The sequence below is a fragment of the Cyprinodon variegatus genome, unplaced genomic scaffold, assembly GCF_000732505.1.
Source record: "Cyprinodon variegatus isolate N-32 unplaced genomic scaffold, C_variegatus-1.0 Scaffold553, whole genome shotgun sequence".
Lineage (NCBI taxonomy): Eukaryota > Metazoa > Chordata > Actinopteri > Cyprinodontiformes > Cyprinodontidae > Cyprinodon > Cyprinodon variegatus.
The window spans coordinates 330888-344148 of record NW_015151006.1 but is presented as its reverse complement, the minus strand read 5'-3'; the positions used below and the strand labels follow the sequence as shown (position 1 = coordinate 344148).

Here is a 13261-nt window from a genome sequence, read left to right as displayed (position 1 = left end):
TAACGTATCCAAAATATAACTATTTAATGTAGATTACAGCGATTTGTATAGCAGTCAATAAAAATACAGCGGCCCACTCATCCACTCTCTACCACTGACCCTCCAACAGGTGAGTAATATGTCCGATTACAAAACTCCGCCCACATTTAGTTGATCCGTTTCTCTACAAACAACCAAACAAACAGAAAACACAAATAAAACCAAAACAAACGAACATAAAAACATCTTTTCATGTATGGCTCCTACAAAGATGCATGAATAAATGTATAGAGTTTAGATTGATTTGGTTGTTTAATTTATGGGTAAATTAACAGGGGAATGGATGAACAAATGGACTGACAGATGGGTGATTATAGGGTGGAAAAATCCAAGGATGGACAGATGACAGACTGATGTGTATTTATTTGTTTTGTGTTGAAATAAAACTGATTTATGTCTTACATTAAAAGTGAAAAAAATTATTTAGGTTGAGATAAAAATATATATATACATATATGTGTTCATTACAGAAAGTGTGTCTATCGGACAATCAGATTAAAATCATGAGGCTCTTTCAGTCTAAACCATGACAGGTTTATCCTTTTCCCCCAAACTAGTTCAAATAAAGACAAAAATAAAGCAGATCTGGTCAATTTCTGAGACATTCAACAGGTTTAAGAAAGGAAGTCATCCATTTTCAGCTCATTGTGTGACAGCAGCTGTTATATTATTTGACAGTTTAGAATTAGCTGATTCTTTCTACTAGTTTTCAGCGCTGCACAGCAGCAGTAATGGACTCTAAAACCCTGTGTAAAAGCAAGCTGCATTCATGCATTCCTCCATTTTCCTATAAGAAATACATTTCATTTCTCACCTCTGTGGAGGATTGAGCCCGTTGCTGTAGGTCGAGTTGGTGTGCTCTGCTATGGAGCTCTGGGTTTGGTTTCTGCTAATATTGGAAGCTTTGCTCTGCTGTGGTGATCCGGGTTTCCTCTTTTCATCCAACATTTCCAAAAGCCAAGCAGAAACGTTAACCCAAACCAACACGGACGTCAGGTTATTTCTGCATTTAGCTGTAACCTTCACACCTCTTCAGTGTTCTTATGGGTGAAGCAGATATTTACTTTAAAGTTTGAATGAATCTTGAAAGCCCAGAACAGGTCAATACAGGAAAGATGTTTGCCGGAGCACCAAAGAAATTCTTGAATTAATTCAGTCATAAAATCCCAAATTTAGTCCAAAAATGTCTCCTACAGAGAAGAATCCAACACTTTAAGTAGGAATGAGTAAAAAAAGCAATACTCTCCTAACTAAATGATTAAATCTCTACACATTTACTTGTATTATAAGTTCAAATCCTTGTCTCCCATGAGCAAGGCTCTTCTAAAACTTCAGCAGCTCTTTTGGAGGAACTCAAAGCAGTCCGAACCACAAGAGGCAACTGGGAAAACTGCTTCTCTACATTACAGCCATCCCTCTGAGGCAGCAGCTGGATGGGGGTGGAGGTAGGTGGGGGGTGGCTGGGTGGAGTCAGGAAATAGTCTTGGAGAAATTATATTTAAAACAGACAAGTTACAATCATAACAGAACTAAGTAAATTCTATTAAACAAGAGAGAAAAATGTATGGGAGATCAAATCAATAGCTGAAGGTTAAAGCATTATCTGTAATGTAGTATATCTGATTTAAACTAACAACAAAAACTCCAAATCATCCTTTACTTTGCTGCTTTCACCATCAGTCTGGATGGATCAACAGTTTCATGCATGTTCAGTTTTTATAATTAGCAGGTATGGCAACATTACTTCTACATTATGGAAACTAGAGATAAACCGATATGTCGTCTGGCCGATATTTTTGGCCAATTTTAGATTGTTTTTCTTATTGGTATCAGCCAACATGAGCATGTTTTCACTGAATCACAGCAGCTGTGCCTTAAGATCATGTGAAGCGCGTGGATTATCGCTTCCATTTTCTATTCATTGTTAATGTTTCTTTTGATCTATTATTAAATGTTTCATTTATACTTAAATTAAAAGGTTTAACCTGTGTTATCGTGTAATTTTTATAACTGGAGAAAGAAAACATAATATTGGCTTAAAACATCGACCCCAAAATGTCCACTGAATATATACAGTATCTTCATGAGCCTTAAATTAATAAAAAAAAAAAGGTGTATTGTTTGATCTCTGATGAAAACCATATTTTTCAGGGGGTTTTGCTAAACAGCATCAAGGTGTAAAGCAATAAAAAAAAATTAAAAATAGAGAGAAATTACAACACAAAAACAGAAAGGGATTTTTAGACAGAGGCTTATGATTATATACAGTTTATTCTAAAAAAAAAATAATAACAATATTACAAAATATTAAGAGAGTTGATGATTATTACTTATTTTGGAACATGATCAATTTGTTTATCCAATCTCTGCTTTCCCGAAATTTTCTTAAAACTAAATCTTTTTCTAGATAAAACTTAATTTCTTTTTCTAGATCATAGCTACTCAGATTTCATTCACCTTTTTTTTTTAAATTAATTCTTATAAACCACATTTTTGATCCAGATGACATTTTTAGTTCACTCGGCGCAAAAAATTGGTTTCTTTTATTTTCTACTGAATGTTTTAACAAGTTCTTTGATAACAAAGTTTAGTAAAGGATAAAATGTGTTTGTCTACAAAACAAGCCCATTGGAAAATAGAACAGATATGTTGTATTTTAAATCTAAACACAATCGTTTTCTATAATAATTAATAGGCCTAATCATGCAAATGACTACACAGATGATGGAGATGAGGTCAGCCCATCTTCTATTAAAACAAGCAAGAAAAAAGCAGTAGAAACAAACTTTACCATTTATGCAAAAACAAACAAACAGAGGCTGATAGATGGTATAGATCAATCCTTTTATTAAAAGATTAAGTGAATTTAAATATTTACTATAACAGGTTTTAATTTTCCTCCTCTCTGCTGACCTCTTGTGGCTATGAGAAGTATATCCTCTGTAGATGTTACTGCTATGGTAAAGCTTTCTGTTTCATATGTGTGCAGAAGTGGTTAAATAATCAGAGCCTCTGTGTTTAAACGCCTCCTACTCCATGACCGATGGAGATATGAACCTTGACACTCGGTGCTTGTTTGAACCTGATTATGAATGAATAACTGCATCCAGGTGACGTAGCATCAAGCTGAGGAGTACTAATCCCAGGTTGTGTTAGGAATAATCCTAATATATTAGGATTAAATATACTTGTTAAAACCCTAAATACCTAAATTGTTTATAATATTGAGGTTTATTCTTATCTTTTAATGATATAGTTTTTTTCTACCTGTTGTATAACATATAAATTCCACTGTTCTAAATAATCTTCCTCAGAAGTCAGATTAGTTGCAGCAGAGATCCATTTTCTCAGTAGAAATGCAATCAAATTCATTGCTAAATCAAAGTTAGGAGAATAGAATGGGAGGATACTGAGCAGCCAATGCAGATATATCAGTCTATATATATAATAACAGTTACTATTCTAGGCTTGATAAGGGGGTGTGTATGTCAGTGACTGGGATACTTAACAGCAGTTATCAGTTCTACACCAACTTAGTGTGACACTTTGTTCACTGAGGTATAAGAACACACCTAAAATGTTTTTCATTGCTTTGTGACGCTGGTGAACACTTCCAATTATTATATGTATATATATATATATATATATATATATATATTTTTTTATTTTTATTTTTATTTTTTTTTAACCAATCCTCTGCTAATCTTAGATTAAATCATATTGTAGTTTAATGCCTGGTTACAATTTCTCTGCTTTAAGAAGAAATGCCATTAAAAGAGTGATCACTCCAAGCAAAAGAACTGGAAATATAAGCCCTGAGGTGTAAGTAACTTCAGGAAGCAGTAACCTTCATCGCAGCTTTTTTTTTTAGGTAATCTAAATTTGTTCTTATCTCATCTCTTCTATACACTGGAAACAAAAATATAAATCTAGATAAGTCATTTTCTTTTCTTAAAATAAGTGCATTTGTTCTTGTATTGAGGAGGTAAAAGAAATTTTTTGCATATGGAACATGACAATTTACATTTAAAATAAGAAAACACAACGGTATTTTCTTATTTCAAGTGCATGTTATCTAATTATCATATTTTAAGAGTAAAAAAACTCTTTCCATTGGCAAACTACCTCATTTACCAACTCAAATTAAGGGTAAATACCCTTAATTTAAGAAATATTTACTTATTTTTCCAGCGTAGATTCTCTATATGCAGGTCAGATTAGCCCAGTTGGTGGACCGATCAAGCACATCAGCACCATGATGATTGGACTAACTTCTGTTGGAAAATCAAGTCGTCATCATCACTCAGCTCATCAGCAGGAGGCAGCATGAGGCACTCCGATGTTTCCTGGTAAGGAATTACTGGATTGGACTTCAAGCAACATGGATTCTGCTCCTCTCCACTCCAGGAGCTTGATCTCTAAATAATAATAAAAAAAGTACTTTCTTTTGGAGAGAGGATTTTAGATCGCTGAGCACTGAACATCCAGCTTCTTTAGCAACGACCTTATGTACCTTATCTTCTTTGGTGGAAGGTTTTAATGGCTGCTGAACATCTTTTTAGTCAACAGTCTTCCCAGTTGTTAGCCATATCACTGGCTGTTACATAACACCTGTATGTTAAAATACTTTTAGAATTTATTTTATGAAATCTCCTGAGCCGGTAAACTTTATATTTTCATTGTCTGTGAGCTTTAATTGTTAATTTAAAGGCTCAGAATATTTTATTCTATGTGTAATTAACCATATTAATTTTTACTTTCTCAATTTAAAGCCCCCCTCAAAAAATACTAAATGTTCATTCTACAAAATATTTTTAAGATATCTGGATTCAACCTTTCTTTGGAGATCTGTATTTAACTCGACACCCAGTTTCCAAATTACTTTTGTCTCTCTGCTTTCTGACATCATGAGGTTTGTAGTTTTCTTTTTTTTTTTTTTTTTTTTAAAGCCTCATCCTACAAATCTGAAAAGAAACAAACAAGGTAACAGCTCACTTATAAAACATAGAAAAAAGAACCCCCCAAAAAAAAGAAATGGAGAAACTAGTAAATGTACAAATTGATGCTATAGATGTATTTTTAAAACATTGCATGGAATATAAGAATCATTTTTTTAAACTTTAAGCTCTAAAATTAAGATAATTTAAGAATTAGATTTTTTTTAAGATCAGGAAGAAATCCTTGTTTTCAAAAACAGACCATGAGAGAGAAAAGAAATCACGTTCAACTGAGGGCTCTGTTAAAGATATTACTTTGTTTCACAAAATGCAAAATAAAACATCCATCCACCAAAAGTACAGTGAAACATCCAAACAGCAGTAGTACTTCAGTACAATGTAGTGCAACATGTCACAGTCAGCAGGTACATGTATTAACCAATCACAAGGGGGCAGCAGAAACATCTGGAATATTTACATTTTTATCCAAATATAAGAGGATTTAATTAGATTCCGGGATGTTTATAACTAAAGCGATTTAAGCAAAATTCAAAAACTTATAGTTGGGAAGTTAAAACAAAAATTAGGTTTGTTATTTTACAAATAAACAAATGCACAATAAAGAGGAAAAAAAGGACAAGTAAATCAGATATGTTCGAAAGTCCCTGTATGATTCCGTCGCTGACATGCTAATCGACACAAAGAGATGATCAAGTTTAAAGCCTCGCAAAAATCATTCACCCATAAACTATCCATCTTATTTACACATTAAATAAACTGTGATTGAAGTAATATATATATATTTATATCTCATAGGCACACTCTAAACTAAGCAAGGCCTTCAGTTGGAAACAAAACATGAACAAGACGTTTTATTACTCTTAACCCAGAGAATAAACCTGTTTCCATGGTTACACGATTAAAAACAATGCCTCTAAAGTTGAATGCTTCATGCTTAAAATGTTCATTTAGGCTTCATGAGGAAAAAAAGATGCTCTTATGGTTTTTATTTCAGACATCATCTTGTTATTGTAGAAGCTACACCTGCAGGTGAAGCTGGTGGATTCAAGTCATCTGAAACTCATTAAACCTTCACTTCTTTAAGTTTGACTTAGAGTCTGACGCTTCTTAGATTCTGGATAAACAATTGATGACGCCATTTCATTAATTCTGTTTTAAAACTAGCTCTAGATCTGAAATGAAGAGAAACATAGACAGCTTAAGTCCATTCAAAGCCAATAATAGTGCTAGAAAATAAATGCTTTAACAACCTGTAAGATTGATCCATTTATATTTCATTTTTAGAGCCATTTCACTTAACTGTTTGTTTGTTAGCTCTTTTTATTGCAATTAGACTCTGATGCAGAGTTTTATAGAGGTACAGCATAAAAAGATCAAAATAATTATTTTAGGAGTGGAGTAATAATCCAAATTTGATCTCCCAGATATTGAAGTTAGGATTAAAATGTTGCTTTAAACATGATGGATTTTAAAATGGATGAGGATAACGAGTGGACTGCATGACGCGCCATCAGTCCCAGTCTGTCTGTTCTAAACAATGGAGCTCAGCAAAACTTCACTTAGTTCCTGTTTTCAGTTCATTTTTCCTTCGAAGTCCCAGCAGTCTTGCAGGGGGAAATACTGCTGACATTTAAACAGACTCCTGGCTTGTAGAAACAGTCCAAAAATGGAGCAGAATGGAATCTTACTACCTGTAGCACTTTGTAACCACAAAGCAGGCTCAATAGATCTGCAGTAAATGGCTACATTAACATGAACTACTCAGATTTGAGAAGGTTTAACCACCAGCTGTCCGCATTAATAAATGAGTTGTGGATCGGAGGCCTCATATTCATTAAAAATATAACCCTGATCTGGAAATCTTTTTTTTAGGAAAACAAAGGATTCTGTGGAAGAAGGAAAACCGGAGAATGAAATGTGAAGCTGATCGACTTCTGAGTAATTTCCTCCCCTAAGCTCGCCTGTATCTCATCTTTCATGATTAGCGGTTCTTATAGATTAATTTACTGAACCTCATCAAGAACGCAGGAAAAAAGGTGTTTGATCTCATTAGAAGTGCAAAACACTACATAAAAGTGCAAGTTTATGCAATGCGTTTCTTAGTCATTTTAAAAGCATTTTAGAAGATTAAGAATCTAGTTTTACTTAATGCTAAAAAAAAAATAGAAAAGAAAATCTTTATGCTTTTTTTTTTATAGACAAATCAAAACCCTTCAAATGCTAAATTGTTGTTATCTCCATTTAGAAGTTAATGCCATATAAACACAGATTTATGCAAAGAATAGTTCAATTTCCAAACCCGCCCTGAGCGGGTCTATAGAACAGATCAGGAGCTGGAGACGGTCTCCAATAGGTTCTGAGCACCATGATTAAACTCTGTCGGCTCGTATTTATAAATGCTGACATTATAAACACTGTCAGCTGTTTATAGATTCAGCTTGAAGCTGTATTTCTAACGATAGTTTGTTTTGCTTTTTTTAAAAGAAATACTAACAGGATGCTGAAGATGTTTGTTTCAACTGCCAGGAACATTTATAAATACAACTGTTGTTTAAAACTGTCTTTATAAAGTTTGTGAGTTTAAGACACTGAGATTAAATTATAAAGCCCTTAATAGAAAAGCAAACTGCAACAAAGACAGAATCAAATGTTTCTTCCAGGGATATGATGACATCAGTCTGACATGGCTTTAGCTGAGGAAAAAAATAAACACACAGGTACTTTGCTGTGTCTTCAGGAAATAAACCCAGAATTGGTCTCAGCTCCAGTCATAGTTGGAACTGCTTTGGTCCAAACTTGGTGTTTAAGCAGTGATCAAGGATTTAACTTTGTTGATAGTTTTATGGCTTAAATCTGTGATGGTAAAAAGCTCTGAGCCACCTGAGGTTAGCATAACAAGATGCTGATCCTGCTTTGTGGTTCAGATTCATTTTGCTTCTCTACTTTGTTTTTTTTAAACTATAGGATGGAAAAGAAAAAAAACTCCATAAGATCTGAGTGTTGCTTTTGGACAACTAGCAGCTGTCATTTCTTTAAATCCAGTATAGAACAAGAAAAATATCTATTTCCTTCTATTAGTTTTCCCTTCTGCGTAACTTCTGAGGTTAACAGACCAACTCTCAGATCGTTTACCAGATTTCTTGTGTGCTCATATTCATCTACTTGATCTCTGACTTTCTCTTTTTTCCCCTTCCATCTGTTTGTCTATGAGATGTTGGACACGGGGTCACTGATCCTCAGACATCTCCAGTACAAGGTTCTTATCAGGGCGAACAGGGAGAGCAGGATCAGGAGAACCCAGGAAACATAGATGCCTTTTGAGTTCTGAGCCGGTTTCCATGTTCCAACCTTTAACACACAGACACACACATTTGTTTAATCCAGATACGTAATCATAAAAGATTTGTATAAGTATGATTATGTTTTTTAGAACATATAAAAACAACCTGTACTCAAAAAAAAAACTTAACCAAATAGACAAACCATTTCTGTTCATGTCTTACTGGAGTATCGGACACGGAGTTCACAAGGTTTAGCAGAGATGTTTATATTAGCATTTCAATTATTGTTAGAATTTTAGCCTACAATACATACATTAACTCGCTATCAGATGACTTAACTCATTATTTATTTGTTTATTCTGTTGGTTCAGCAGCATCAGAGAAATGAACTTAAAGAATAATAAGTCGTTCCAGCACTGTTCTAGAAACTCCAATATAACCACTAGAAATTCTTCATAAAACTAAAAATATAATTATTCTTCTAAAGACTGTGGAACAACACGGTGTCTTCAGTCAGAGGCTCCTCCAGACTAGGTGTGAGACAGACCACTACAGGAGATCCTTTCTTTCTAAGGCTACTAATATCCACAATAAACAAATGAAATGGATAAGGAAACACCTAGAAGAGTTGGAAACACATTTTAACATACCTCTGAGAGTTTTTTTTTTTTAAGAAATTTTGCATTTTAGATTAATATAAGCTGCAATTAGGATATGAACATAGTTTCCTAATGCGAGTTATCTTTCTAACGTTAGTAAATGTGCATCTATAAATGCTTTATCTAACAAAGCTTATTAGCATTCTAAAGTAATGAGATCATTTATTCAAAGGTTTATCATCATGCTAGCAATAGCATAGAGGCAAACGTTTCAGTTTCATTGTAATGAATTAAAAAAATCCTCTATAGGAATACTGGCTAATTTATGTCAGCTAACATAAAATAGTTGGCAGTTAGCCAAAGTTAACTTCTTTACAAGTTGAAGGAGGTGTGGATTTAGCCCAGATGACATAAAAATACAGCTGCATTTATTGTTTTAAGCTAGAAAAACTAAATCTTATCAACTAAATCAATTCTTTTGATCTCTCTATGCAGGTAATTGTTACAATAAAAATCCTACATAATTGGAAATTGGACTAATTTAGTCATAATCAATAAATTAGAATATAAGTTTATTTACTTCAGGAACTTAATTAAGTACATAAAACACATGATGTAGGTTAAACATATAGACTGATCTTCCAAAACTATAATCATCTTAGCAAAACATATTATCTGCTTACAGCTAATAAAAACAATATCTATAATTAGAACATTACATAAGAACAACTGCTGGCACATTTATATACTATTTTTTGTGTTCGGTTTTCTCCATTTGTTCGTAAACTCAAGCAAGACAACATGACCAGAGTTAGGATAGTTTGCATGTTCACCATGAGTAAATAAGGAAGTTATGGAGCGAAGCACGTCAGCATTTCCCCAACAGAGGCGTTAAAAGAAAGAGGTGAGTCTAAAATCAAACATGAAAAAGCAAAAAATAAAAGATATTGGATGCCCTGACTGATCAGAAAGGAGTAGTAGCCATGAACATGATAAGAACTTTGGTGTTCACTACATCAGGAGCTACAGCTGTGGAAGCTGGTGGGATGAAGTACTGCCAGCAGATGGCGACAGAGTACAAATACCTTCATGTCTGTTGACAGCTAATTTTCTGGGGTTTAAAAGGACTTTGTTGCTTGGTTTGCATACATGGCTTTAATAAGCACAGTACTCACCATGCCCCCTTTAAAGTTTGTTTAAACCCTCATTAATTACTGCAGTCACTACTTTTCTGGTTTCCAGTTTGTATTTGATCACAGCTATGATCAGCCCCATCATGTTTAATTATTTTATTTTATAGTACAATGTACAATAAGTCATCAGTCAAACATAAATGTTGTTTTCCAGGATTTTTTTTTTTTGTTATTTTCATATAAGATTGTCAAAGATTTTATCTGACTTTCTAATTTATACAATATAAATGATTTTGGATCCCACAGAAATGCATGTAATGTCCCCTTTAGGATGGCATGACCCCTTCAGATGAGATCAATGTTTAATGAAAATAACCAGGGTTTATACAGGAATGAGTAACTCTAATTTAATGCTGTTAGAAATCATCTTAATGCCATCAACGCGTATCCATGACTTCCATATATAACACGGTAAAATCCTTCATCATCTTTTCTGTCAACAGGATGCATTAATGTCCCAAATTCCTCGTTTTCCAGTCATTTTTGTTGAAATTAGCATTTTCCCCATTCTCTAGCTTGTTCACTTCTTTTCCGAAAATACGGCTTTACGATCAACCTGAAGCAGTTCTGCGCAAATATATCGCGATATATCTGACAAAGTTGTTTTTATAAACTTTCTTTTTTAATAAGACATTTAAAATACCACAATAATCAAATTTTAATGAATTTTAATGCCAATTCAGGCCTTAATTAAAAAAATAATAATTTAATGACTTTTAATGATCCACGGAAACCCTGACAACAAAAGAACTCTATCAGAAAATCATAGTCTCCTTTAAACAAATCCGTCACTCAGACATCAGTTTCAGATATAAACTCACCAAAAGTCCTGCAGTGGCTGCTACCAACACAACAAAGAACAGGAAACACAGCAAGCTTCTCCTCCTCGGGTATCGCCGACCAACTGAAGAACTGATGAGGAAAGCAGGAAAACAAAACTGAACCCCTTCAACAATCAAAGCCACAGAGGTATGGATCAGTCCAACTCTGATACGTAGAAGAGCAGAAATGCTTACACTTTTCGACAGTGCGGACATCGGGCTAAAGTCCGGTCTGAGATCTCTGTCCACTGGAGGAGATGAATAAAGAAAGTAAAAATCTACAGAACTGGAAAAGTCTGTGCTGCCAGTAACAGTGAGAGTGATTTCTGCTTCACCAGGAATGTGTTGGAGCAGTGTCCACAGATGACCCTGAGCCCCACAGGTTGGCGCTGCGGTTCTGGACTGTCGCTGCCGATGTGGACCGGTCCCAGGTTGATGATGCGTTTACTGCAAGAAAACATTGAAACATCAACAGTGACATTAACCAAATCATCCCTCTGTTTGATCAGAGATGACTCATTATCACAGCCATAGAAGTCTCTTTTAATAAATCAGTATATTGTTAAAATGTATTTTAGTGACCAAATACACTTTACTTTTTACTTACATTAAATATTATTACTTTTTCTTACAACTGCTGAAAAAGACCACTAAAAATAAAATGTAAAAAAAATATGTGCCTAATGAAAATACTTTTATAGTCTTAGTCGACTGTTCCAACGGTTGCAGTTCCAAATTCTCCTGAGTGGTGCCCGACTTTACACGAGTGAATAAAGTGAATGTGATCGGTCGATTATCAAGGGGCGGGATTGTTTTGGTGGAAGTTTCGCAAGCAGGTTTGGTTGTGGCCGGTGTCTCTGAAGCATCTTGCTAACCAGTTAGCAACTTAGTGCTAGTAGGTTCCCAATGGGAAATTCCATTGGGACCAAGTAGCACTAAATTGGTGACTTAGCAATGGCACTGTCAAGGAACGCTATGGACAGTGGAAACATGCAAGAGGAGGAGAGTTTTGTGTCGGAGGTCGTGGATGAGTCTCCTCCGTCATATATTTTTTATTTAGAGGAGGAAAGCGGGGATGAAGATGTTGTGGAAGAGGACGCCAGGGCGGCAGAAGTTTGGTTTGGTGTAGAAGGCTTCCAGCCGTACATGTTTGAGCCCTTGCCTCCCAACGCTACCAGTTCTGTTAGCTCTACGCCTGCTGAAGACACAGACGTCCATCCCCGTGAACACTGGAATGGAACTCCATGGTATATAATGATTCTTATTAGTAAATAATTTAATTAGTAAATAATTATTTCTTATTTCAAGCGTTGCGTATATTAGCTGCGACATATGAATCAAGATGCTATGACCGAAAAAATTTGATTGACAGATGACCGTTGATATATGATTGGCCAAATTTAGCCGTACAAGCTGATGTATAACTAACTGGCCTGAATAAAATAACGAGAAAAAAAAAACAGATTTTAAGGCATAATTTTTTTTAAATAGAAATGTTCTAAACTTTGGGACAATATGGTCTGATAAAGAACACATTTATATATTTACATGTTTAAGCCAGAATGATTTGAAATTTAAATATGACTTCTCTATGACTTTAATAACTACTCAAAGGATTTTATTTTCAAACGGTTAATTTAATCAGAAAAATGAGCCACATTAGAGTGCAAATGCTAACTTATAAAATGTTACTGCATACTTTCCAGTCTTACCAGTAGGGCCTGGGACAGGCGATCCTCTGGGATGTCACTTTGCAGATCAGCAGACAGTTACAAGGACAGCGGACATACTTCTTCCCGACAGGAGCGTTCTTTATCGGCTACGGACAAAAACAGAAACAAACTGCTTTCATTTTGACCACATCAGCAGAAACCCAGAGAGGTCAGATGAACTCTGCCTCCATGGCTGTTAGGGACTAACAGGCAGTCCTCCAGCTCCACATGGCTCTTATGATCAAACATGGGGTTAAATTTGCTCCTTTATCACTTACTGTAGCTTCGTTGCAGATGTTGCATTTCACCACATGCTGATGCGCCTTCCCCTCCACAGAGATGGCGCTCTGACACACCCGACAGCTGATGACCGGGGCGCTGCTGCTGTCCGGGCTACCCTGAGGCGAGTACGGAGGTGGTGCTTCATTGGGTGCCACAAAGCTTGGGAACGGCACTATACCTAAATACAAGAATAAAGAGGCACAAATAACGTTTATTTCTAAGATGTGATTGCTTTTTTTTTTAAACACTAAAATATTACAGCTAAGAACACCAAAGTGGACCGTTTTATTTGTGTTTTAACACACGACTTGTATAGTAAATCATTACACAACGGGGGAAAAAACGGCCCACTTGCTTAGCATTAAACATTGTTATA

At 35.0% G+C, this 13261-nt stretch overlaps 1 protein-coding gene across 1 annotated transcript in view; it reads right to left on the bottom strand.

Moving 5' to 3' along the window:
* Nucleotides 1-5493: 5493 nt before the first annotated feature.
* The window catches only part of LOC107095498 (type I phosphatidylinositol 4,5-bisphosphate 4-phosphatase-B-like), a 12365-nt gene continuing 4597 nt past the window's right edge, over nucleotides 5494-13261 (bottom strand). Inside the window, exons 2-7 of the mRNA XM_015391629.1 lie at nucleotides 12882-13063; nucleotides 12604-12710; nucleotides 11227-11338; nucleotides 11087-11139; nucleotides 10892-10982; nucleotides 5494-8345 (exon numbers count right to left, since the gene is read on the bottom strand). Of these exons, the coding sequence (XP_015247115.1) occupies nucleotides 8202-8345; nucleotides 10892-10982; nucleotides 11087-11139; nucleotides 11227-11338; nucleotides 12604-12710; nucleotides 12882-13063 (689 nt within the window). The 3' untranslated portion in view covers nucleotides 5494-8201. The remainder of the gene's footprint in view (nucleotides 8346-10891; nucleotides 10983-11086; nucleotides 11140-11226; nucleotides 11339-12603; nucleotides 12711-12881; nucleotides 13064-13261) is intronic.